The following is a 25,474-nucleotide window of genomic DNA, read 5'->3' on the forward strand; positions in this document are numbered from 1 at the left end:
TCCCTCACCCAAGTTTTTTTTTAATGTAAATGCTATAAATACAGATTAAGCAAGCAATAGAACACAGTTAAGTGAACCATTTGAGGCACAAATGCTTCTTCTTTTAATATTGAAATGTGGGTACCAGAAGGATGAATTAACCTTTTAAATGCACTAGAACTAACCATATACCACCGCTGTAAACACATCATATCAAGGATACATGTAACCCAGTGGAAAAAAACTCATTGCAGTAAGCACATAGAGGGTCAATGATGTTCCCCCTTTTTGGATTACCCTGCTTTAAAAGGACAGTTCAGTGTAAAAATGAAACTGGGTAAATAGACAGACTGTGCAAATCAAAAATGTTTCTAATATAGTTAGCCGAAATGTAATCTATAAAGGCTAGATGTCTAATCTAATAAACAGAACACTACTTCCTCCTTTACAGCTCTCAAATTTATTAGTTAGTCAGTAACTTAAGGGGGGCCGCATGGGACATAACTGTTCACTTAGTTTGCTTTTGCACACAGGTCAGATACAAAAGCAAACAGTTATTTCTCATATGCCCCTTTATAGATTACATTTTTGGCTAACTGACTATATTGAATACATTTTTAATTTTGCACAGCCTATCTGTTTAACTAGTTTCATTTTTACACTGAACTATTCCTTTAAAGGAGAAGGAAAGGTGACATCACTGGGGGGGGGTGCCCCTCATGCATAGTCACGTAAAAAGGCCAGCTTTTTTTGTTAAAGTTCAGCTTTTCACTCTAGTGCATATGCACACCAGCGTGAAGAAAGAAGAAGCAAGAAGAGGATCGCTCCACAGTGCTCGCTGGGAAGAACCTCAGACTTCTTCTTTAAAGTTCTCTAAATGCCCATTTCTTTCTCATCTGAGATATCATTCTTGTTTATTACTTCTGAACCCAGCTTCTCTCATTCATCATTGCTTTGTTTTCTTCAGCCAGATGTTGATATGTATTCTTTTTGCACCTTGCACCATTCTTTACATTTAGTAAATAAGTAATCAGAGCTTTAGAGCAGTCACAGAGATAGAACAATCACATTTCTCACCACAGAAATTTTCATCAGAGCCAATGGCTTTAAAAATGTTGTCCTGGTTCCTATGATCTCACTGCAAATAAAAACAATTTCTATGGGACAGGCCTGAAATGTGGACCCCAGATGGCTGGGATTACTGGAAAGTGTATGGGATTTCAAGTGAACCAGGGACATGCCTGGGTGTATCTGGGGAAGATAAGGGTTATCTAAATTGTCTATCTTTTTATTTGGTGACTCAAATGTTGGGAGCAGATACATTTCCAAGTAACCTAAAACAACTAAAACATTTAATGAATGTATATTGCAAGGTTTCTTTAATTATGCAAAATATGAGTTTTTGGCTGAAGGACCCTGTGACGTCTTTGAAGCACCAGAGAGAGAAAGCCCCTTTTTTTAATACATGAGTTTTATGTCCCTCTAGTAGTGAGAAGCCAAATTCCTCATCAGGTTTTGCCATGAAAAAACACCCATAGACTCCAATGTATTGTAAAAAAAAAAGTTTTACGGCTTGTAAGTCTTGACTCCATTGCATCAGATCACCCTTTTTCCATCTCAGGAACATTGAAAGAATAAAACGCCTCAATTATTAATGGAGGATTCTCTTTAATTTTAGCCTTCTTGACTTAAGATCTCTAAATAATCACGGCCCTGTTTATCTGGAAGAACTTCTGACTCCTTGTGTACTTTCTCATTTCCTTTATTCTTAATTCTCAGGAATATCCGAGGTGCCCAGGTGCCTTTGGATCATGTGCTTTCTGTCACTGAGAACCCACAGTATGGAACTCTTTGTCATACATAGTCAGAGAGGCATCTTCTCTGGATGTTTTTAAAAGCAGACTTAAAGGAAAGGCTAGTAAAGAGTTAATCTCAAGCTGCAGGCATACCTTCAGTTGTCTCAATAGTGCCCTTAAGTCTCCCCATATTTCACCTGTTCAGAAGATCTGAAGCCAAACAAGAAGAAAAAACTCTGAGCTGTGTAAAGAAGCTTCCCATAATGCCTTGCTCCTGCACAGACTATGGGACCGGGACACTGTAGGTGGTGCATGCGCATTGCTCGTTTTCAGTGTGACAAGCATGTGCGCTCCCCTCCCCTGGCTCATGTGACATGCAGACACATAGAGAAGCACAGAAGCACAGAACGAGGCAAGCACTCGAGCAAAAGACAGGGAGCGGGCGGGGTGGGTTTGCAATGGGGGGTGTTTGATCGCCTTGGGGGGGTGCGAGCGGGGGGTCTGTTTGATCGGGGGAATCCAACATGGCGGGAGAAGTGACCATTATTTTAAAAAATAAATTTGGCGATTTGCTATGGGCAAGGGGGCTCTACACTATGTTAAGGGCTACATAGTAGCCTTTCCTTGCTCTTTAAAGGACAAGGAAAGTGTAAATGCAAATTAAGCTCCAGTAAGAGTCTTACCATTAATCTCTTTCACAGTGCTTTTAATTCGCATACGTTTCCAGCTTTATATTAGTTTCAAACCCTCGTTTAAAAAAAAGATGCGGAGTAAAAGAAAACAAATTCCCATCATTCCACTCTCCTTCTACAAGACCAAGACCCATAGCATGAAATAACAATAGGCACATGCGCATAAACTACTTTCGTGTATATGCTCATTACTGTTCCTGCATGCGCGCTCGCTGAATTGGGCCTGCCCTGTACTCAGTGCAAACCAAAAGCAACAAAAAGATCAACATAAACACTTGGTCAGCATGCGCTTGTGCGCGCTGTTTGCAGTGTTTGTGGCTGTGATTCTATTTACACCGTGGCCCCTTCCCTTGCTTGCCTGCAGGTGCAAGTGTTAGCTGGTGGGGATATTTTTGCGCATGTACATAAACTTTTCATTGGCCATATGGATTCAGTGTACAGAGGAAACATCGCGCCTGTGATGGAACTCTCAGCGACATACTTATTCGGAGGCACTGCACATGAAATGTAGGGTATTAAAAAAAGGACCAAGCAATCTGCCAAAGCATGATCACAAAAATGGTTTCCTTGTCCTTTAAGACATACAGTATCTGTTGACTCAGGCTTTCTAAATACAATAAGAAGCATCTTTTCAATCTGTAATGTCTTAGGCACTTTGTGTCCCACTGCAGAAAATCACATTAAAAGTGTGATTATTAGTATGGTGTCTTTTGCAGAGCTTGGAATACTTTTTCTGAGGAAAATTCTCTGCTAACATAAGTTTTTAATTTTTTGTATTATTATGACTTTGCCTTTTACTGCAGGGTTGTACATTGCAACAAATGGTATACATGTGTCTGTTTATCACTTTATATTGCAAGAAATGTCCTCCTGTTGTTCCTTCTTAATGAGTTTATGAATAGATTTATGTCTGTAACCTTTCAGTTTTGTTAAACACACCAGCATATAAATATGGTTATTTTAATCCTTTAGGCAGAAGAGCTACTGCAGTGGCAAGGAAACTGATATTTACAAATGCTGCAGCCATAGTCCTAGATTGCTGCTGTGTTGATCATTTTGTATCTACGGATTGACAAAAGGTTTATTTTTATTTATCTCAGGAAACTGTAGAGTTTGCTGTCACACGCTACTGAAGAGACTAAGGCTACTAACTCCGGGTTTTTGTATTTTCTTCTTGTGTGTCTGAAAAATGAATATAATATCAAAAGGCAGTCCAAGAGTTCTAATCCCAAATAAGTCTAAATTGCTTTGAAAGCTCTTGTACAGTGCAAGGTTATTGTAAGCATTTTTCTCAATACAGGACAAGCCTTATGGGAACCTTTGCTGGCACAGAAATGTCACAAGGTTTCCCGTGGCTTTTATGCCATGCTTAAGGATAATAAAACCCATCTAGAAGTTTCTTTGTCCAAAATTAGGCAGATACATCATCTGAATCCTCAAGTGGATTCCTATCAAAGCACCTATCAAAGCCTATTGCTTTCATGTTTCCAATAAGTCATCTTGAAGCTGTATAGCAACAGAACAATATATTTAAACATAACGGCTGTAATAGTTTAGTGTTGCATGCTTTTGAAGCAAAATAATTGCAAAAGTCTCTAGTCCATCTGCATAAAAATTGTAACAAAAAAAAGAACCCACTTCACAATTATCAGTAATCTCTCCCTAGTATATACATGATAGATAGGTTTTATTTGTATGGGTGTATTTCTACTCTCCAGCCACGTTAGTGTAACTAATGGATTCATACACTTAGATTACGCAGCATCATTTTCCAGATCAGCAATCAGGAGGTAAGCAGGGACTAGTTGCCAGAAAATTCAATAGTGCAAGTTATAATTGGGCTAAAATAAGCTTGTTAAATTTATAATGGAAAGCAGGTACTACCTGAGTATTACAATACAGCTACCAAGACAGGTCTGAAGATACCAGTGAAAAGAGGTCAGTGCAGGGTAAGAAAAGTGCAGCAAAACGATGGAAGGTTACCGATAGTGCTGGTCCAGGCCCAGATGTAGAGTATAAAAATATTTTTTTTTTTTTGCATTTTTAGGTATCCTGTGGGACTGTGGGCCGGGCATATACACAGTTCAGTCATTGTTGAAAACCATACGTACTCCCCATTTGTGTAACATGAGGCCCTAATATTTGATAATCACTGGTCGAATGCCCCTTTAGGGTACGCACCACTGCAGCTCTCTGCATTAGTATGCACTAGTAAAGCCGAAATTCTGTTTTAAAAACAGGGGGGGGGTGCAAGAGATAAAATTAAGAACTGTGCCACTTTTGCATATATTATGGTGGATTAAAACCTGTAACATATGGCAAATACACTCATTCATTCATTAACCTATTTTTTCTATATTGAAGGGAAAATGTGTAAATGACAGGAGAATAAGTTTTTCATCAATAATAAATAAATATACTGACCAGCAGTGTTTTCCCTTCCTTCCAGGGGGTTCTCAGAGCTGAGGAATCCAGAGGAATTCAATATGTTTTCCCAAGTGTGAGGAAAACAATTATCTTTTACTAGTATAGTTCCAGCGATATGGTGTTGAATCATAATGCCCCCCAAAATTTCCAAGCATTACTTCTAAATTACCAAAATGCCAACAGGGGTTTAACAATTTGGAAAAATAATTTTTCATGCTGTAATCATCACAGGGTGGAACAGAGCTTTGCACATCTATCAGTATTTCTTTACAGAGCATTGACCTCTTTCAATTTTAATCCAGTGTTTATATATTTTTAATGTCTTTACCCTTGACATTTAAAGCTTTTCATCTGAGTGTCAGTTTTACAAGTATTCATTCCTACTTGGAATTGAGATCAGGGTCAGACTGGGGCGTGCAAGGCCCCTTCCATTGCCCCAGCATCCCCGCCCCCTCCCACAAACTTACTTTTCACACGTTGTGGGTAAAAACATGACTACTTTGCACACTGTACTTGTGCTCACCTGCAGTTATTAGTTGAGCACTATTGTATTGGCTTTCTGAAGTAAAATAGTAGTAATAGTCCTTTCAATGTACAACCCTTACTTGTTAGTAAAAATCAGCTTGCCCTCAAGCAAAGAATGAAAACATGAGGTACAAAAAGAAAACTCTTACCCAATGCCCACTTTAACAGACCTGCTAGCCCTATCTCATTTTGTGTGTTATTGAACTGGATCGCATTTGATCTTTTAGAATCCTTTTCATGTCTACATTGTTTAGGTTCTGAGCTGATAGAGAAATAAAGTGTCTTCAGAAATATTCACAGTAGAGCACATCTTTGTGACATTCTCACATGGGATTTGAAACATATACAGCTCTAAAAATGCAACACAGAAATTATATCACTAAAAAAACAGTATTCCCTCTAAAGTCATTATCTAGTGGAGGACTCCTGTCAGTAGGTATTGAACAAAGAACGGGGGTCAATATTTCATGCAACAATGAAGCCTTTCATTGGCAACAAAAGGCAGACTTATTGCCACCATAGAAAAATGCAGCATGTTCAGATTCATTCTGATCAAACCAGATCAGTGAGTTACTGATTGAACATAAAATGTGGAATTCAATTGTCCACTGTGGTAGTCCCTTTATGACAACACGATATCACAGTATTTCCCCCCCCCCCCCTCCATTATATGTTAGGGATGCTTGCAAAAATTGGAAAGATACAATGCTGGATTGGAAGGTTTATTATATCTCCAGTAACAAACAAATAATACTTCCCTTCTCAATCCAATTTAAAACCTATCCTTACTTAATTAAGTAATATTTAATGATTTTAACATTATTGAGCTTTTATTTTTGTGCAGTTCCCAGTTTTCTCATAGGCAGTGCTTAGGCACTTACTTATGTTGTAATAGAGGTAGAGGCAAAATCCCAACATAACTAGGTAACTAGGGGCCACAGTTGACCAATAGGTGTGCTTAGGGCTGAAATTAGGGGTAGACAGCAGAGGCACCTAAGGTGCCAATATTTAAAAAAAAAAGTGTAGTGACACTGTACAAAACGTTTATTGTCCTTTTTTTGCTGTTAGGCTGATGGCCCATGGGGAGATTAGTCGCCCTCTTTTAAATCTCTTATACCATGGCCAACTAATCTCCATAAAATGCCTTTCCACTAGCAATAAAGTGATTAGCCAGAAAGGCTCATTTTTCTGAAGTCACGCAAAGTTTCCTCATGCAGAAAACTTTGCACAACTTTGGAAAATTAAACAATGCTTTCCACCGGTGATACACTTTACTGCCAGTGGAAAGGCATTTCAGTGAGATTAGTCCCTGTGGTAGCTAAGATTAACCACGGGCAACTATCTCCCCGTGGGCCATTGACCTTATTGTCCAAAACCAATCTGGCCTGTTTAGTCACAGACTGCCACCATTGCCTTGAATTTGGCCCAGCTCTGTGAGTGTTTAAGACTTTTGGATTACCAGTACTACAAAGCTCTGCCCTGCAAAGGGGGTTACTGAGGTTTAATGGGTTCCAGTATAAGCATAGCCTTTAACAATTTTGTTTAAAGGAAAAGGAAAGCTACTGAGGCATTTTATTGCCAATAAATTAGCCACAATAGTGCAAGCTAGAAAGCTTTATTTATTCTGTAGAATGCTTTACCACACCTGAGCAGACAGCCCTAGAATCTCTCTGTATGTTTAAGATAGCAGCTGCCATTTTAACTTGATCTGAAGTCATTTCCCTACCTGCATCTCTCCTGCTGGCTCTTTTCTCACTGCTGAGGGGAGGTGGGAGAAGGGAGAGAGGAGGAAGCTGCACAAGCTTGAACTGAAAGAAAGAAGTCTGTTACAGTAACCCATGTGTATAGAAAAGAAGGGAAAAAATGCAGTGTTTCTTTTCACAGGGGACTCAGAGAAGCAGTACTGTAAATGTTTATGGCTGTATTTATGTAGACCTTTCTGATAAAGTTTACTTAGTTATAAGTTACAAATAAGCATACTGGAGCTGATTTTATTTCATTAATCAATGGTTGAGTTTCGGTAAAACAAGGTAAAAAAGGCAAGTGAGTTCTTTAGTTTACTTGCATTTTTTGCCTAGGCAGCATTTTAATTCCTTTATTTTTCTCTTTTTTGTTGATCACGCTTCTTCTTCATAAAGTCAAAAATAAAAAGCTTGCCACCTAAAAAATCCGGCAAGCTTTGCATTTTTTATTTTTTTTTTTTTAGAAAAAAATGCAAATAACAAAAAAAGCTGCTAAGGCAAAGTATAAGATGGGGAGATGGTCCCTCAAAATCAGAGAGACTATCATTGTTTTACTTTCAAAGCTGGTGAGTGTTGTATTTAAAAAAGTGTATATCTATTTTTGCCATTTTAGCTAGTATTACTTTACTACATAATCCCATCTGAATGAGTTAATGGAAAATATGGGACATCACATCAGTAGTTAGTTAAGTGTTCAGGGTACAAGGCTATGGTGCTTGCTTTGTCAAGCTGAAGGGTAAGGGAGAAGAGTAAGGGGATGTTGTTTGCGTCATTTTGTTATAATATGTATTGTAAACAACACAAATGCTAGGTTCTGTGATAACGCTGTAGTGTGTAATATAAACCATGCATTGTAAGACACAAAGCACAGGTGTTAATCAGCCTATATTATGCATCCTTAGTTAGAATGTAGGATTCTTTAAGACTCCAGAACACAATGGTTTTCTAATATTTCAAAAGAATCAATCCAAACAAACTAATGCTCATTTATCAACACTAGACAAATTTGCACCTGGACAGTAACCCATGGCAACCAATCAAATTTCTCTTTTCATTCTTATACGCAGCCATCTGAAAAATCTAATCACTGATTGCTGGCTATAGGTTACAGCTCAGTTGCAAATTGGTGCTGATAAGCCCCACTGTGTCTCCAGGATACTCATGTCATACATACAATATTACTCAATACATCTTCATGTCATTGTTTATAAAGACATGTGCTGCATTAAGTTTCCAGTACACAGATCCTTCCTCAGCAGAAAATTAAGTTTCATTATGATTTGTGAATCCAAAACCTGTAGCCCAGCACATCTCTTAATGTAGCACGTCTGGATTAACTTAACCTTGTGGGCTCTCCAGTGGAACCTTCAAAATTATATACTGTGGTCAACTCCTGCTCACAACTGGTACTAAACATTTATATATTACCCGTATTTCAAGATAATGTTCTTAGAAAGGGATTAATTTTTATGATGCAATTTCCCTCAACACTGGCCACAACCAAACAACAACTAGAAAGCCCACTTACCATAATTACCTACCCCCCAATATTTGAATTATCAAATGAGAGAACAAACAGAATACATGCCATGAGCATGCCTAATTATGCCTAGACATGCCCCTTTTGGCTCACCAATGCAAGGGTGAGTTGCAAAAAACAGGACCATTGTACTGTATGTAATTATATGCATTAGTTGCTTGAAAGTGTACCCACAAACCTGATAGAATCCAAAGTCAAATTCATGCAAACAGAGCTTCTTAGAATAAGGTTACCAGATTCTATGAAAAATTAGAAACACTTCCCAAAAATCTAGATTTAAAATCAGTGCAGCCGAGCCGCTTGAATCTATAAGAAGAATACATGATATTTCAAATGTTGTGATAACCTCATTGTACAACATGTAGAGCATACACCATCATGTTAGCTTATATGACTAAGAACGCCTTTAATCTATAACTAATTTGTAACTTCATGCTTCCAGTATTCACCATAATGTCCAATAAATGTGCTGAATGGAAGAAGAAATCATATTTCTGAGGTGGTCAGGAAACCTAATATATCAAACAGGTAAATTGCATTCTTATCTCAGATTATGTATGCACTGTTTTGCCAAAGGTTCATTCTGTAGGAGGAAACGTGAATTTTCGGACTTTTCCCTCATAAATATACATTGATACCCAGCGAACAAATGCAAAGTTGATTCTTGATAGCTTTACGTTTCCTGAATAGAACCTCACCATATTATTTTTGGAGTCACTATTACAGAAAACAACTGTGGCCATTATATTTGATATTCATTTGCATGTGCTTAAAGGACCATTATAACAGCAGAAACACAGCACCAACTCGGTAACATAGAATAAAAAATATTGTTCTTGTTAATATCTTTTAAACAAAACAGTTTTTGGGGTTTTTTTTTGTGTACATTGATGTCATAATGTTTAAAATACATGTGTATTGCTCTATGCTTGCATGAAATTGGCACTTTAGTGAAAAGGTTGCTTGCCATGGCAGTAATTCCAGGGCTACTCCCTTAGACACGTTGTGTCAATAGCTGCAACTAAATAGCGGCAATTGAACTGTACACAAAGCAATGCAATTAGAATCTGAAAAGTGCACTTAGCACCATGCTCTGCATTTGTAAATGAACCTTCTTTGCTCTATTAAGCCATTATCAGATGGGTAACTTTCCAGGGGCTTAAAGTAAATCCAGTAGCAGTAATAGAGTTTAGTGTTTTCAGGTAGAGGCTGTCTAAGGTGCAGTTACAATACAGGGGGAAAAAATTATCATTCTGCAAAAGTTTTGGTGGGGTGACACTTTAAGAAGACTTGGCCACAGGGGTCTTATATCTCACCCCTTACTAGTTTACTGCATAGCCAGAATATCTGCTGTGAGATCCTATGCTTGTTTACAAATATATCTACATAGCCTGTTGTACACCAGTTAAGGCCTGGTTGACGACTTGGTTCTTGTACAGTGATTATCAGCCTGCAAACATGCACTGACTGTAAATAACTGTCTTTTTAATATGACATTTGTATTATGTGTAAGAATACAAGAGTATATGTGATAGTAGTATTTTCCCATCATGCTTAGCAATCTTAAAATCAAGTCATTGTAGATCTCTTCTTTAGGCATGATATCTCACTTGACAGCTGTAAGATTACCCAGCTCAGTCAGCTAACAATGCTATTCCTACTATTTAATCTTGGCTAGCCAGTAATACTAAGGCCATCTGTGTGATCTGCTCCCATCTGTCCCATCCTGAGCACACATGGACCGGCACAGCGTTTCTGTGCTGGAATCCACCCTATGCGAGTGCTGTTGGGCCAATATTGTGCCTATTGTGCACAGAGGACGTGGAGGAGGGAAAATTATTTTGGAGAAAAAACAGCCTACTCATGACTCCGCCCCCTGAACACAGCCTTTTTTTGAAAGACAAGTTTTGCAGTAGGGCAACTAAACACATGTAACAGAATTCTTCATATCAAAAATTTTACCCTGTGACTTACCACTATATTTATATTGCTATATTTTCTACTATTATAGTAACCAACATTCTTTGGTCACCCAAAATACCATGAATTTTCCCCTCAATCATAGGAATCACAATGCTTAAGCATGCCATGAATGAGCCAGTATTTCCTCTAAGCGATTTGACGGAATTTTAGGTGTCTTGCTGTGTTATATATCTAATATTTTATAAGTTCAAGCAAATAACATATAAAATCATTATCAGTGTTCATTCCTGGCTGGGAAATTCTCTGCATTACCATAATTTTAAACACAGGAGTTTTGTATTACATGTTGCTAAAACCCCCGTGGTTAAAAAATATGCACTAGCACAAATTGGAATGATTGATAATACTTGAGGCCAGGGATTGTGTATTGATTATTTCTAGCATGCTGGAATATTTGGCCAGATCAGTAGCACTTACTTAATTTAGGTCAAGATGTTCTATCGAACCTTGCTGTAAAATCTGAGCCTTGTCAGTCTTCACATTTTTGTCTCCTGTTCAGTGTTATATACAGTGCAACAATAGCAATTTACAAACTGTTATAATAATATAAAGTTTGTATAAATGGTGCTCCGACACCTACTCATACACAGAAAGCTTAAGATGGCGTAAATCAGACACTAGTTCCTGAACTTATCCTCTGAAATGTGCCCTGATGTGGATACTAACCAGTAAATCATTATGCAATAATAATGCCATTAAATGCTTTATAGACTTTCTTCTATTTTTAGAGCTACTCTTCATACTCAATAAGGTTAATGTTCCAAATCATGACACCATTTATTTCTGGGCATCTAACCAGTTATGAACTAAATAACACTTTTTGTAGCAAAGAATAAAGAAACAGCTTTTTAAAAAAAGTCACATAAACACATTCATTAAGCCATAAACTAGAACATTAGTTTCACTCTTTGCCTTACAGTGGATGTGCTTACCATGAAGACTATGTCTAAGAAATTCAGAACTAAAATTATAGATCACATTAGTTGGCTAGAGAACTCTTGAGAGCTCTACATTTGACCTCTTTACGTTATGAAAATTATAATTAGAAAGAAAGTGCTGGAAGACTTTGCTAAATATAATCAAGCACACAAGGTTTCATTATGATTGGCATAATAGGGTCTTCAGTTGGGTCTAAAAAATCTAATGGGCAGCTTTAATTATATGCCATGCCTCAGTGTTTGTGGGTGCTAATTGAACAATTGGGTCTTAAGTTTATGACCAAACCTACTAAACTTCAGTTCACTATCCTAGCATTCCCCAACACACCACATGCAAGCACCTCCTCATTGTAGTTTCTCCAAACCCTGTTTGGGAGAAGGTGTACTTAACCAGTACTAAGTCCTTATGTAGCTTTCTCATTTCTACAGTTCCAGGGCCTTAAGTGAGCCCAAATTTTGTAGGGAATTACAGTCTGTGCACCACTGGCTCGGCTGACTGAAATTACAAACCTGTGAAGCCTATTGGAGTTAATGCCATCAAAGTATGCTACAGGTTCTGTTGAAAATCAAACATGCCAAACATATATCAAGTTAATCTCATAAATCTAAAGTGAAACATCTACCGGATCAGATTAGAAGCATTACTTCTAGCATTCATGGAAATCTAAGGATTTATTTTTTGTGCAATTGAATATGACCTATTTTGGCAAGCTGTTCAAGGGGCAGTTGGCTTTAGAATTATGTTTTAGTATGACGTAAATTAAGGTATTCCACTGGTTTGTGTTTGTATAATTACTATCTTTTTTGTTTGGCAGCCCTCCTGTCTAAAATATAAACTGTTATTTGTTTATTAAGATCCAATTTACACTAGCAATCTGGCTGTGGTTTAAAAAACACAGGCTAGTAGATGAGAAGAAGAAGGTCTAATAAACCTTTGAAAGTTAATGAAAGTTAAGTTATATTACTAGCAATAAAAGCTAGCCCCAATTAATCTGTTTTCCAGTTTCCTTGGTCAGTAAAGAAATGAAGTATACATATTTTTGATCTTCCCTAATTGAGATTCAAATAGTAATTATAATAATAATCACCGTCATATTTACAAATTATTTATTTGTAACCATTTTCCACCAGTACCTAAAAGTCATTCATTCACAATATCTCATTTAAATGAAAATCGGCCATGTAGTCTACCAAAATGCATTAAAGAGTATTACTGAACTAGAAGAATACAAAGGTACCATTCACACCTATCTGTCTATCTTCAGAAAGGCTTAGTGGGTTAGACACTAGGCAGACCCTGGGAAATCTGCTGTAGTTTGATTTCCTTGTCAGCTTCTTTTGAGCTCTGGGGACATGGCACATTGCTGTGAGTTTGATGGGGAATTTCCACTGCCCTAGACATGATGATGTCTGTAGATGTATATTAGAGTTCATATCGCTCTAATGCACATTGGCTGCATAGCATCACTTTAGTCACACTCAAGCCTCCAATTTCATGCTATTTTATGCATATTGTGACCCCACTAGTCCCAGCATCAAAAATTAATTGCACATTCTACTGCATCCATTTATTCTTTCCATAAGTAATGCCATGTGTGCATTCTAGCAAAGAACTGTCTCCCTTTAAGCAGGTTTGTAAAATAAATGGGTAGATGCTTTATTATCCATTATGAATTTAGTACTCTCTGACAGCAGAATGCCCATATTTTAACCTGAAAATATAATCCCTCACAGTCCCCAAACTCTCAGTTCAACCATGGAAACAGACTGATTAAAAAAAGGTACTACCAAATTGCTTCAACTGAATTCATTTTTATAACAAATGAAACATTAAAGTGCTATCAAAGAGCATGTTAATCTAACTGATCCCCCACTGGCCCAAGAATTTTGTGATAGAAGTACTCTTAAGCAGATGAACATCAGTATAACAAGGGGCAGGTAATGAAGAAATTATTTGTGCCTACTGAAGTAGATCCGATCTTTATATATGTAAAGCCATGTGAGCGGATAAATGTCAAATTGGGGATACCACAACAATTAAAGAATAAGTAAACTTTTTTTTAATGAAATTAGTCTGTACAGCCCCAAGAATAGCATACCTTTCTCCCCGCAGTCAGATTTATTTTGTTTCTCTATTAAGCCTTATTGAGTTAAAGTTACTTTATTGCAAGCAATAAGTTCTACATTGCATAAAAATACAACCTATCCATTGGTGCTGGAATCTGATGTTGACATATAGCTTGTTCTCACAAAAGTCACTGCCATACAGCTAGTGTACACTGTCAATATTGACTATAGCACATAAGTAAAGTGAAAAAAAAATGGGTAATGGCATTTCCGTTATTTTAAAATGAGAGTAGAGGGCTATGCATCCCAAGCACATTATATAATGGGAGGTTTTGGCACTACAGGTACAATATAAAGTGAAAAGCAATGAGAACTAGCAAACCAGATACTGCACATTATACATACAGATCAGTGGCTACTGGAACCACAATATTATATATATATATATAGATATATGTATATATATTATATGTATTATGCAGAGGGAGTCTGTCAGCTTTAGCAGCAAAGAGGCAGTGGGCATTACCACCCTAACCTTCATATGTAACAAAAAGCACTAAGTTTGATGTGCAGTAACCCATAGCATCCAATAAGATGTTTGCTTTAAAACAGGTGACTAGTAAATTCTGCCTGCTAAATGGTGTCTATGGGCTACTGCACCTGGACAAACTTACATAACCCCATAGCACATTATGTACAGTGCATACTGTTGGCAACATGTATAATGTGGCAACATTTTAGGTTATACTTGACACCCTACCATAACTGCCAATCTTACCCTGCACAACATTGTGGAGACCCACAGCATAAGCAAAATAGTGCATCACTGGGATTTTGCATGTGCATGGTTCTCCCAGCAAGGACATGAGCCAACCCCATATAGCACTTGGCTCTCACACAATTTCTTCCTCAATAGTTAAACCACTGGCTGATTAGTAATTCATTTAGATTCTTATATTACATGGCAGCCCTGAAACCAGTGCAATTTGCATAAGAATTTAATAAGCAGCCCTGGTAGAATAATTTTTATTTTTGAAATCATTTCATTGCTTTTAAAAGTTTTAGCTCTTCTTTACAGGGATTTTGTCATGATTTTTATGGTGTACATTTTATTTCTAAATGACACTGTTAACATAGCAAATCATTCAATCTACCATTTAAAATGTTGTTCTTGAACCAACAAATATATATTTTTAGCTGTAATATTTGTATGTAGGCAGCCATCTCAGTGCATTGTTAGTCTGAGCTTATAGAAAGAACCAGCGCTATATATTAGAACTGCTTCAGGTAACCTATTGTTTCTACTACTCCTGTGTAACTAGAGGAGTCCCAAGCTGGACTTGGATTTCTTACTATTGAGTGCTACTCTGATATCTACTGGGAGCTGCTATCTTGCTCCCTTCCCATTGTTCTGCTGATTGGGTGTTGGGGGGGGGGGTTGATATCACTCCAACTTGCAGCTCAGCATTAAAGTGTGACTGAAGTTTATTAGAGCACAGGTCAAATGGCTGTTTGTGTTTTTGAAAAACAGATTTCAATGCAGGAGTCTGCTGGAGAAGCTTTTCCCATGACAGTATTCCTTTAAGAATCTTCATTAGCGTTTTATTAGGTTGTTCTATTATGTTACCCAGCTACTTTGTGTAAAGTGCCAGTGCTGAGGAATACTGTGGGTGGGAAAGGTTGACAATATGTAGTAATATTTGTCTGAAGACAATCTGCACAACACTTTTGATTTCTGAGAGAACTAAATTAACACACACAAGCATCAAGAACTGCACTCTTATTTTCAAAAACAATCTTTAATCAATTTCCTTTACACTTTTACAGTTTATAGTATAAGCATAGCATCCCTTTAATATGAACAGAATAAGGACTCCTTAACAGAACCTTAACAGCAGAGCAGATTCTGTATCTCTATGGAATGGCACAGATTGGCACACACTACAGCTTAGATAACTAGCGCCAGCAGCTAATAACATTGACTAACTCCAAAATCAGTAGTAAAAACTGGGCAAGCAAGTCGTGTAATATCCGTTCCATGCTGGCAATGTAGGTTATCATTTACCAGTCTCTCTTAGTATTATTATTATTACAGTTTAGCATATACACTCCCTTTAGCAATTTTAAGGTTAAAATATTAGAACACAATTCAGTGCTGCTGTTTCAGCACAATACAAATGAATGTGACACAGAACAACAGACAAAAAGCACTACAATAAAAAAAACATAATTTGGCTTCTGTTGAAAAGTGCAAGTGAAACCTTCCATTTCTTTTGTTTCATAAAATGAGAAACAAAGCTGGATTGCACTCAATTACAAGATCCCCCCTGGCTTTTTTGCAAAAAGCTGTCAAATTCAATAATGAGCGGGGGAGGTCCCTTAGGTCGGCAGACAGCGAGAGGCAGGCAAATATCACATAATAAGCAGGACAAAATGGCATGGAAACATATCGTTGTGAGATCCCTGTTGCTTTTAACTCTCAGTGCACATGCTGTGCGAACTGCTCTATCGGAGAGATTAGCATGTGCTTTGTATTGCTGGGATTTAATGCACTGTTTGACTTCCCAGTTTAAAGGCCAATGCCACCATGAAAAGATATATCCCAAATCCCTCAGTCACACACAGACTAACCCAACCTGAGGTTCAGAAATGGCCAGGGACTTGACCTGAAGCATTATCCATCAGCTGCAACCCCAAGCAGATCTAACAGCACATGAACAAGTTTCTCAGCATGTCAAAAAGAAAATCAATGCTGCTTTACAGCTTCTGCTCTGCTCTTGCCCACAAAATATATAAAGTACCAGATAAGGTAATCAATCACCATGAGAGCAGTAAGGTATCACAGGATGAAGCTTGGCCCAGTGCCATGCTGGGAACTGATTTTGTAGCATTATTTACTTGCCTTGTGGTCTGAGATGCTGATATACCCCTCCAGGACAGGGTCAGAGAGGGACTCCTTGTGTCTGCTTGCTCTTGTGATGTTTGTTCCACGCAGATATTTCTGATCCTTCTCACTGCCCATGCTGCTGTACATGATCAACAAGGTGCTGAGTGCTAAGAACACTGCCAACCCATGGCGCTGTACACAGAAGAATAAAAGTCATTTTTACTGGAAACGAACAAACTTGCTCAAACAGCTCATCCATTTTTAGTCTCTATACTCCACTATACTGAATTATCATCCTTGTTATGTTACATGCTGAATACATTTCCAGCATACAGAGACACACTTTTATTCTATAATTTCTAACCTCTGGTACTACAGATGTCGTTGGACTACAATTCGTTCATCCCTTGCCAGCTTTCAGCTGTTGGCAGATGCTGGATGGTGCTGGTTCAACATGAGCTTAAGAGACCCAGGTCAGATGACCCTGCCTTAAAAACCACAATTACACACAAAAAGTCACCCTAACAAAGCTACTTGGACTGTGCAGAGTTGGGCACCTACAGAACCCTCTGGCTCCCATGCACATTGGCTTCTTGACATTACAGCTGCTTTAACTTTTTAATGTCAGTGCTACTGCATAATAACCCATAGGCAATTCCTATTTGTTACACTGAGTAAAAACCTTCCCTGCCTTGCTCTGCCAAACAGCAGTTATCTTGGGAAAGTTCTACCAGATCCCACCACTTGCATGCACTGTGATAGCAAGCTGGGTACATGAGCCAAAGCTCTCTCCAGGGCAAGGCTAGCACTCCAATGACCCCACAGCATTACACAATTACAAGTAACAATTGACTCACCAGCAGTGTCTTCATCTTGGGCTCCTTCTCCCTCCTGTGATGATCAGGCTCTAGCACAAAGGTAGCCCGACACTTTCCTATGTGCTGCTGCCATTGTGCAGACAGTCTGACATCTCCGTTTGGAGATCGAGACAGAGTAGGGAGGGACTGGGGGGGAGACGGGAGTAGGAGCTGTGCTGCTGCTGTTGCAGAGATTAGAGACAGAATTAAACTGGACCCTCTTGGTCTCTGTCTGATCTACACAAATGCTATCGGGCGGATCTCGCTGGGTCCTAAAGCTGCAGGCTTAGCCTATGCAGAGCACTACTGTACAGTACAGACATTATGCGTTGGCAGATCTGGGGGTGGCATGCAGATTACACTTTCCCACAGCGCAAGTGCTTCATACAAATGTAATACTACAGATCTGAGACAATGTTACTTGTTTATTAGTTGACTTAAGAGAAGTGTATGGATTTTATACTTGTTTACATTATGACTGACTGGTGCTGTGTACTGCAAATAAATTGGGTGTCAGGGGCCACCCAGCTAAGTAAGGGTATTTGAATGGGTAGTTCTTGTTGTAGTTCTACTGTTATTGGTAGACACTTTGCAAGGGGTGGTAAGATTTTATTCTCATGTTTTTTTAATTATGATTTTTGTTGTGCAATTGTCAGGCTTGGAATCTAATCAGCTATTTGTTTTCTAGTGCTTAATTACCCTATCAACCAGGTATGGGCATTTAAATAGGTAGTTCTTGTTGTAGTTCTAGTTTTATTCTCATGGTTTGTGAATTATTATTTTTGTTGTGCTACTATCAGGTTTAGAATTTAAATGGCTATTTGTTTTCTAGTGCTTAATTACCCTAGCAACCAGGTATAAGCATTTAAATAGGTAGTTCTTGTTGTAGTTCTAGTTTTATTCTCATGGTTTGTGAATTATTATTTTTGTTGTGCTACTATCAGGTTTAGAATTTAAATGGCTATTTGTTTTCTAGTGCTTAATTACCCTAGCAACCAGGTATAAGCATTTAAATAGGTAGTTCTTGTTGTAGTTCTAGTTTTATTCTCATGGTTTGTGAATTATTATTTTTGTTGTGCTACTATCAGGTTTAGAATTTAAATGGCTATTTGTTTTCTAGTGCTTAATTACCCTAGCAACCTGGCAGCAGTTTACATTTCAGAATGAATCATAGTAGAGGTCCTGAATATAAATATAAACAATACAAAATGAGAATAATAATAATATCATTTAGGCTGATTTTTTGGGGCTCAGGTTAGTGACTCTGGCAGTTAAATTGCATTTTCAGTTGCATACAGGAAAGTGGTAGAAAAAAGTCCAACTCAAAATTTCTTAGAACTAGTTTATCTATAAAATATTTACACCCATATGTAGTCAATGGCACAGGTGAAAAAATGTGCAACAGGAACAATTTCTCTTTTATGCACAGGGACTTAAATGCCAAGAGTATAAAAGATGCCATTTTTAAGCATGTATTAAAATGCATAATACTCAATTAAACTGTATATGATTACATTGTGAAATGCATATTTTTTTTTGTGGCAATGGGTGTCTGAATTAGAAAAGTCTGAAGAATTGCAATGCACTCATTTAAAATGACGATTAATGAGCCCACTTCTTTGTTTGTAGCTCTGGAGATTAATAATTAACTGTTGCAGACTTCACTGGAACAAGTACAGCCACTACCTGCTCAGGTGAGGTCTGTGTTTGACACCTATAACTAGCACAGGGAAAAGTTGGGACTATGTAGATGCTAGAATAGTTTAATAGGCTTACATGCCCACCACTGCTGGGAACAAAAATTACCAGGATGACAATGGAAAATTGGGTACTGAGTCTGAACCCATACACAACAAAGCCACCCATACACCTGCATTGTAAATCAATGAGCATGGCTTTAAAGGACTTCCTGTACTGTCTATACTAGCCACTCTGAGCAAGTGCCAGCAAGCTCCTCTGTTTCACAGATGACTTGTAAGTGCAAAAGCCTTTCTTGTTTGGTTTACAACACTTATGTCCCATATGCCTCCCTCCCCCCCCTCAGGTCACTGATTGGTTACTGACTGCTAACAGATTAGAGAGCTGTAAAGGAGGAAGTAGTTATCTGGCTATTATGTTAGACACCCATTCAGCCTCTAAAGATTACATTTTTGGCTAAACATTGTTTTATCTATCTGTCTACCTGCCTGTCTATCTGTCTATCTATCTATCTATCTATCTATCTATCTATCTAGCTATAAACCAGTCTATAGATATCAGAATAGCACGCAATGGTAAAAAACTCAAGTCCAGCTTGTGACTTCTTCAGTTACATGGAGCAGGAAAAACCATGGGTCATCTGAAAGCAGTACTAAGGTGTAGCTCTGGCTCCTTCTGAAAGGTCAGACTCAGGCACAATACACTAAGATGGCTGCCTACACACCAATATTACAGCTAAAAAATACATTTGTTGGTTCAGGAATAAAATGTTGAATTATTTGCTATGTAAATAGTGTAATTTAGAAATAAAAAGTACACCATAAAAATCATGACAGAATCCCTTTAAGGCACACAAAGAACAACTAATACATCCCTTTGTATTACTGGCTACAGTAGAAAACTATGTAGCCTTGAATTATCTTTCTATCTTCTACAGTGTATGCTATTTGGTAGATGCTTGCTGAAGGGATAACAGTGTTTCTTGCTAGTACTGTTTAAGTGCCACCTAGGAACTGCAGCTCTTCAGTGCATGCTGTGGGGCTGTGAAGTACCTTCACATTTGGGTAGGAGACATAAAACATAGGGCAATGCATACAGAGCCTGGACTGTGGACAAAGTACAAGTTTTACTGCACATACAAAGGAAACAGTTGCCTATGTACAGTGCACTATTGTGCCCTCTACAATTATGGTTTTATAATATAAAATAATCGAAAACAATCCGTAATATTCCATAAACCTTGTACAGAGTATTATTTATATGTTTTTCAAATTAAGAGATATCAGGTGACTTAAAAAATAGAAAACTATCCTATAAAATAGCAAAATACTTCCTTTCACTTTCAGTATTAGTTCAATTAATTAGGTGTGTACTGAACTTATCTTGTTGCCTATTTTTAATAAGGAAGTATGTATGGTTTTTATTTTATTTATTGCAATAAACAGGACAAAATTATTTATCCCCCAGCAGCAGCCTGTTAGGTTTTGACATAAGGAGCAGCTCATTATAAATAGATTTCCCAGTGGACTGCTGGTTTGTTTTCATTGTGTTAGTACAAACCAGGATGTAGAAGGTGCATGTAGTTTAAATTTCAGATTTTGCCCTGTTTAGTACAAGAAATAACAAAACACATACATTTTTCCTTATTAAAACAATAAGTATTTCTTATACTACTGCTAAAACAGGAAGTATACTGCCCCTTTAGGGCTCGTACAGATGAGCATTTCGTCCTGTGTTCCCCTGCGGTGGCCTTCTCATGTGTTCCACCGCAAGAGAGCACAGGACGAAATGCATCCCAACCATGTGCCCATATTAACAAGAAGTGGTAACATATAGCAGTGTCAGGATTGCTATCAGGACTAATCACAGCTGTAGTACTGACTGTGAGGAGGCTATGTGCTAGGTAGCTAGATAAAAGCATGTTTAATGCTTAAGACAAGAATGGTGATATAAAGGCTTTAATAAGCAATTCAAAGTAAAAATGAACAATGTTACATGCGTGTTGGGCCTGGGGGACTCCCTACTACCCAAGACAGCCTCCAGATCTCTTATGAGGGCTCTTTTGTTTTATCCAAAACAAACTGTGCTCCTACATTGGATGGGTCCCCTATCTCCTACTTTAAATAAATGGATAAAGTTAATAAACTCCCAACTGGAACTCTACAGGTTAAAGGAAAAGTAACACTAAAATTTTTTAAGTAAAAAAGCTATTCTACCCTGCACCAGTAACTGCTCTATCCTGCAAACCACTTAGTATTTTAAATGCTTTAATAAAAAATACCTGCTAAAACTTGGCTTCCTGTCAATTGAACTATGACGATACAACGAAGGATGGAGCAGCATCCACTATGCGACGATCGATTGATCGAGTCTAGCCTTCCTTCTGTATAGGAAGGAGTCAGGCTAGGCTCGATCAATCGATCGTCACATAGTGATTGCTGCTCCATCCTTAGCCGGATCCCCGTAGTTCAATTGACAGAAGCCAAGTTTTAGCAGGTATTTTCTATTAAAGCATTTAAAATACTAAGTGGTTTGCAGGATAAGGCCAGGGTCGGACTGGGGGGTGCAGGGCCCACCGAGGCTCCCACCCCAGGGGCCCTGCAAGTGCCCCAGCCGCGTCCCCTAACCCCCCCGCAGGGCCCCCGCCTGACGTCCTCCCCGAGCGCGTATAAATTGAACGCATCGGGGAGGAACAGTCAGTAGGGGGGAGCGCCGTCTAGGGTCGGACTGGGCCGCTGGGGCCCACTAGGGCCGGGGCCCACCGGGATTTTTCCCGGTGTCCCGGCGGCCCAGTCCAACCCTGGATAAGGCAGTTATTGGTGCAGGGTAGAATAGCTTTTAGTGTTACTTTTCCTTTAACTTACTTAGCCTGAGGATGCCCACTAAAGTTGGAGAAGATTTGGAACCCATGGTTGAAGTCTCCAGCAACTGCTGTCTAAAACACCACAATACGCCCTCCATTCCTTACTTCCCCGCTTCCTGCCTTTTCTTCCTTCCCTCTTTCTATCAAACCCCATGTTGATAACAAAATCAATAAAAAGATAACAAAGATAAGCCAAAATGCAGGATAGTCTTGACTTGCTCACAACAAGTAGTTTAGTTTAATTTGGTTTAATGATCCAGCAAGGAGAGCAGGAAGGAGCATTCTTAAGGGCAGAGGCACATGGGGAGATTAGTTGCCCACGATAAATCTTCACTGTGGTGGGCGACTAATCTCCCCGAGATGCCATCCCACCAACAAGAATGTAAATCGTTGGTGGGATGGCACACACGTTGCATCGGTTTTCTGAAGTTGCCTAAAGTTTCCTTGCAAGACAACTTCGGGCAACCTAATTGATGATCCTAAGCTTCCACTGCCCCCTGTGGCTCAACCTGAAGAAGCAGCAGCAGATGGACTGGAAGTTCCCAGTTCTAGGCTGGACAGATTCTAACAAGCAGTATAGAGGAAAGGTTCAGTGTAATGAGAAAAAGCATGATAGAGAGGCAGCACTTTAGTTATATTTGAGAAGTATAAAAATTACACAACCCACAAAGCAGCAAAAATATCAAAATATGACTTCTAGAGCAATCCCTCTAGCTTACCATACTTTTATTTTTATGCTGTGTGGATCATGCTTGGATATTTAGCATTCTAACTCATTAGTCATGTTTAATTATACTAAACATTCAATCATAAATATTGTTCAAGGTCTTAGATGCAAACACTTTGCCCAAATCAGAAACTAAAAGGTCATTAGAAATCAACAAAATAAACATTAGAAAACATCAACATTAAATATGGAGCTCATTCCCATGAAGGTATTGCTACTGTAAATCCACAACCACCAAAGATCATTCCCGATTGCAATTAAACTGTTAATAGTCTCCTAGAGAGATTTTCTTTTTATGGCGCAATCACTAACTTAAATAAGTAATGAATGTAATAAAATTAAAAGGTAATATATTACCAGAATAAATAGGTGTTATTAGAAATGGATCACTCAGTTCCTTTGGGTCAGTCATATTTACTGGAACTTCCCTATAAGAAATAAACTAAGTTTTTGTATATAAAATAATATATATATTTAGCCATTGTTAATAAAACTACTAGTATATTGTTTGCAACAGGTATTTATAGATTCACACAGCACCCATGACAATTAGCTTTATAGCATTGCATTTTTCAGTATGAATCAGACTATAATTTTCAGTTCAATCTCAATATGATCCTCTTGATAGACAATGTATAAATTATTATTGTTTGGTCACATTGCGAGATATAAAACCATCAAAGATTAAATTTAATTCTAAGAAAGTCTTCAATATAAATTAAACATATTTAGTGATTTGTCATTTTGTAAATGTAATTGCAGTGGAGAGTAATATTTGTCCCTTTCTGTACTACTCATTCTGAATCTTGAAACAATGGAGCAGAAGTCAGCACGCCCCCAGCCCAGACTCTATTTCCCACAATGCTGTATATGCTTCTTTACAGATATGGCACTTCTGCTACAGTGCTTCAACAGTAAGTACCAGAAGCACAAAGAATAACAGGGAATAACTAGCTTCAATAGCAATTATATTTACAGATAACTTTAAGCACTGAACTCTTATAATACATGTGTAGTGGAAAGTTACTGAGTTTCCTTCTACTAGGCAATTTTTTGGGGTTTGATAACCAATTGAAAAATTTAAAGAGGGATAGAATAATGAATAATATTAAGCCTGCAACAGCATGGTAGGACAAGGTTAAGGTTCACAGCTTATAGACATGGATTTTATACCATAACTTTCTTTACTTGTATGTAGTTCTTGTCTTTTTATTCCTTTCACTCTGTGTCTTGTCAGTGGTAATGTGTTTTGCTGTTACATAAACATACAGAAACATTATGTGGCAGACCGAACCACAGTTTGAAGTTAAAGGTATTCATTTATCCTCTTCAGGGTTTTTGGCGGAAGATAACTAAAACAGCATAGGTTCCTAAAGACATAAGATCTCTGTACATGGTACTTAACATTTTATGTTACTGATCTCCCATTACTTTGGTGGATTCTGGGGACTACTGATCCCTTACTGAATCACTGGAAATACAACCTCTTTTAAACTGTAATCTTGGATATACAAAGTGTTGTGACTATTTGCATCACTTTTAAATTGTGGTATTCTAGAGCCCTTTTCCTTTTACCACACCATGGGAAATGCAACATACACTATAGGCTCAAAGTATGTGGATAGCCATTGTAATTATTGGAATAGGCTGCTTAAGCCATCTATATCCTGGTTGCTTCTACATCATACTATGACATTTCTGACAATTCTGTGCTTCCAGCTTTATAGTAACAGTTTAGGGAAAGCTATTACCTGTTTCGGCATGATAATAAACACATGCACAGTAAGTAAGGTCCATATAGTATGGGTTTGTAGAGATAGGAAACTTCACTCGCCTACACAGGGCTCTCACCTGAACTCTACTGAACACCTGTTGGATTAAAAATGGGACGCAGATGGAAGCCAGGCCTGATTAACGGCCAACCTCATACATAAACAAAACAATCTCATTGTCAATGTTCCAGATCATGTGAATTTGAGTATTACGGAGCAGCTTGCTTATTTCTATGTATAGTAAACACAGCACTAGTTTGAAATTTGTTCTACGGCAGCTATTTAGGGGACACCACTATGCTCTACATGCAGCCATATTTAGTGCTGAAATAGCTATAACAAAAGTAGTGAATAATTATTCAACAAAATGTAGTTATTTTTATATTGTAATAAAGTTTCCATAAATAAGCTTTTCCCACATGAAGGCTTTTTCTACAATGTGTAGATTCCATGACACCAGGCAGCAAATGTGGAGCAAGCTATTTGTAAACCTTTGCTAACATTTATACCAATGTTTTTAAGTCTTTAGATGGATCTTCAAAGTGTCAAGACCAGAATAATAATTTATCTTATTATTTTTAAAAGATTTGCCATGTTTAAACAAATGTAAACTGTTTATTCTTTATGGATGAGCACATACATCCACTATACATCTGCTATATTTTGTTATTTTTACAGTTTGCTAAGTAAAAACATTTTTGCTGGCTGCCATTGCTCCATGGTATAGGATAATTTGTTACCAGTGGTTGTACTAAAAGCCACAATACCCAAAGCTACATAAATATAGAACTAAGATTATTTAAGAGAAAAATCGAATGGGTTTTTTTTCGGCATATTTTTCTCCAGTAACAGTAACAGCTTCTGAATGAAGAAATGTAATGAAATATATGGGATTAAAATGCTGTTTCTAATAAGCAGATGCCAGTGGGTCTCATTTATGACTAGGTTTAAGGCATGCAATGCTACCAGAGCCATCTGTAA

General features: G+C 37.9%; 1 protein-coding gene across 1 annotated transcript in view; it reads right to left on the reverse strand.

Annotated features, from left to right (window-relative positions):
- st6galnac5 (ST6 (alpha-N-acetyl-neuraminyl-2,3-beta-galactosyl-1,3)-N-acetylgalactosaminide alpha-2,6-sialyltransferase 5) overlaps window positions 1-17,624 on the reverse strand; it is a gene marked incomplete at its 5' end in the record, with an annotated part of 87,880 nt that extends 70,256 nt beyond the window's left edge. Inside the window, 2 exon segments of the mRNA NM_001172277.1 lie at window positions 16,592-16,768; window positions 17,434-17,624. Of these exon segments, the coding sequence (NP_001165748.1) occupies window positions 16,592-16,768; window positions 17,434-17,448 (192 nt within the window).
- Between the last annotated feature and the right edge of the window lie 7,850 nt (window positions 17,625-25,474).

The sequence above is a fragment of the Xenopus tropicalis genome, chromosome 4, assembly GCF_000004195.4.
Source record: "Xenopus tropicalis strain Nigerian chromosome 4, UCB_Xtro_10.0, whole genome shotgun sequence".
NCBI classification, from domain to species: domain Eukaryota; kingdom Metazoa; phylum Chordata; class Amphibia; order Anura; family Pipidae; genus Xenopus; species Xenopus tropicalis.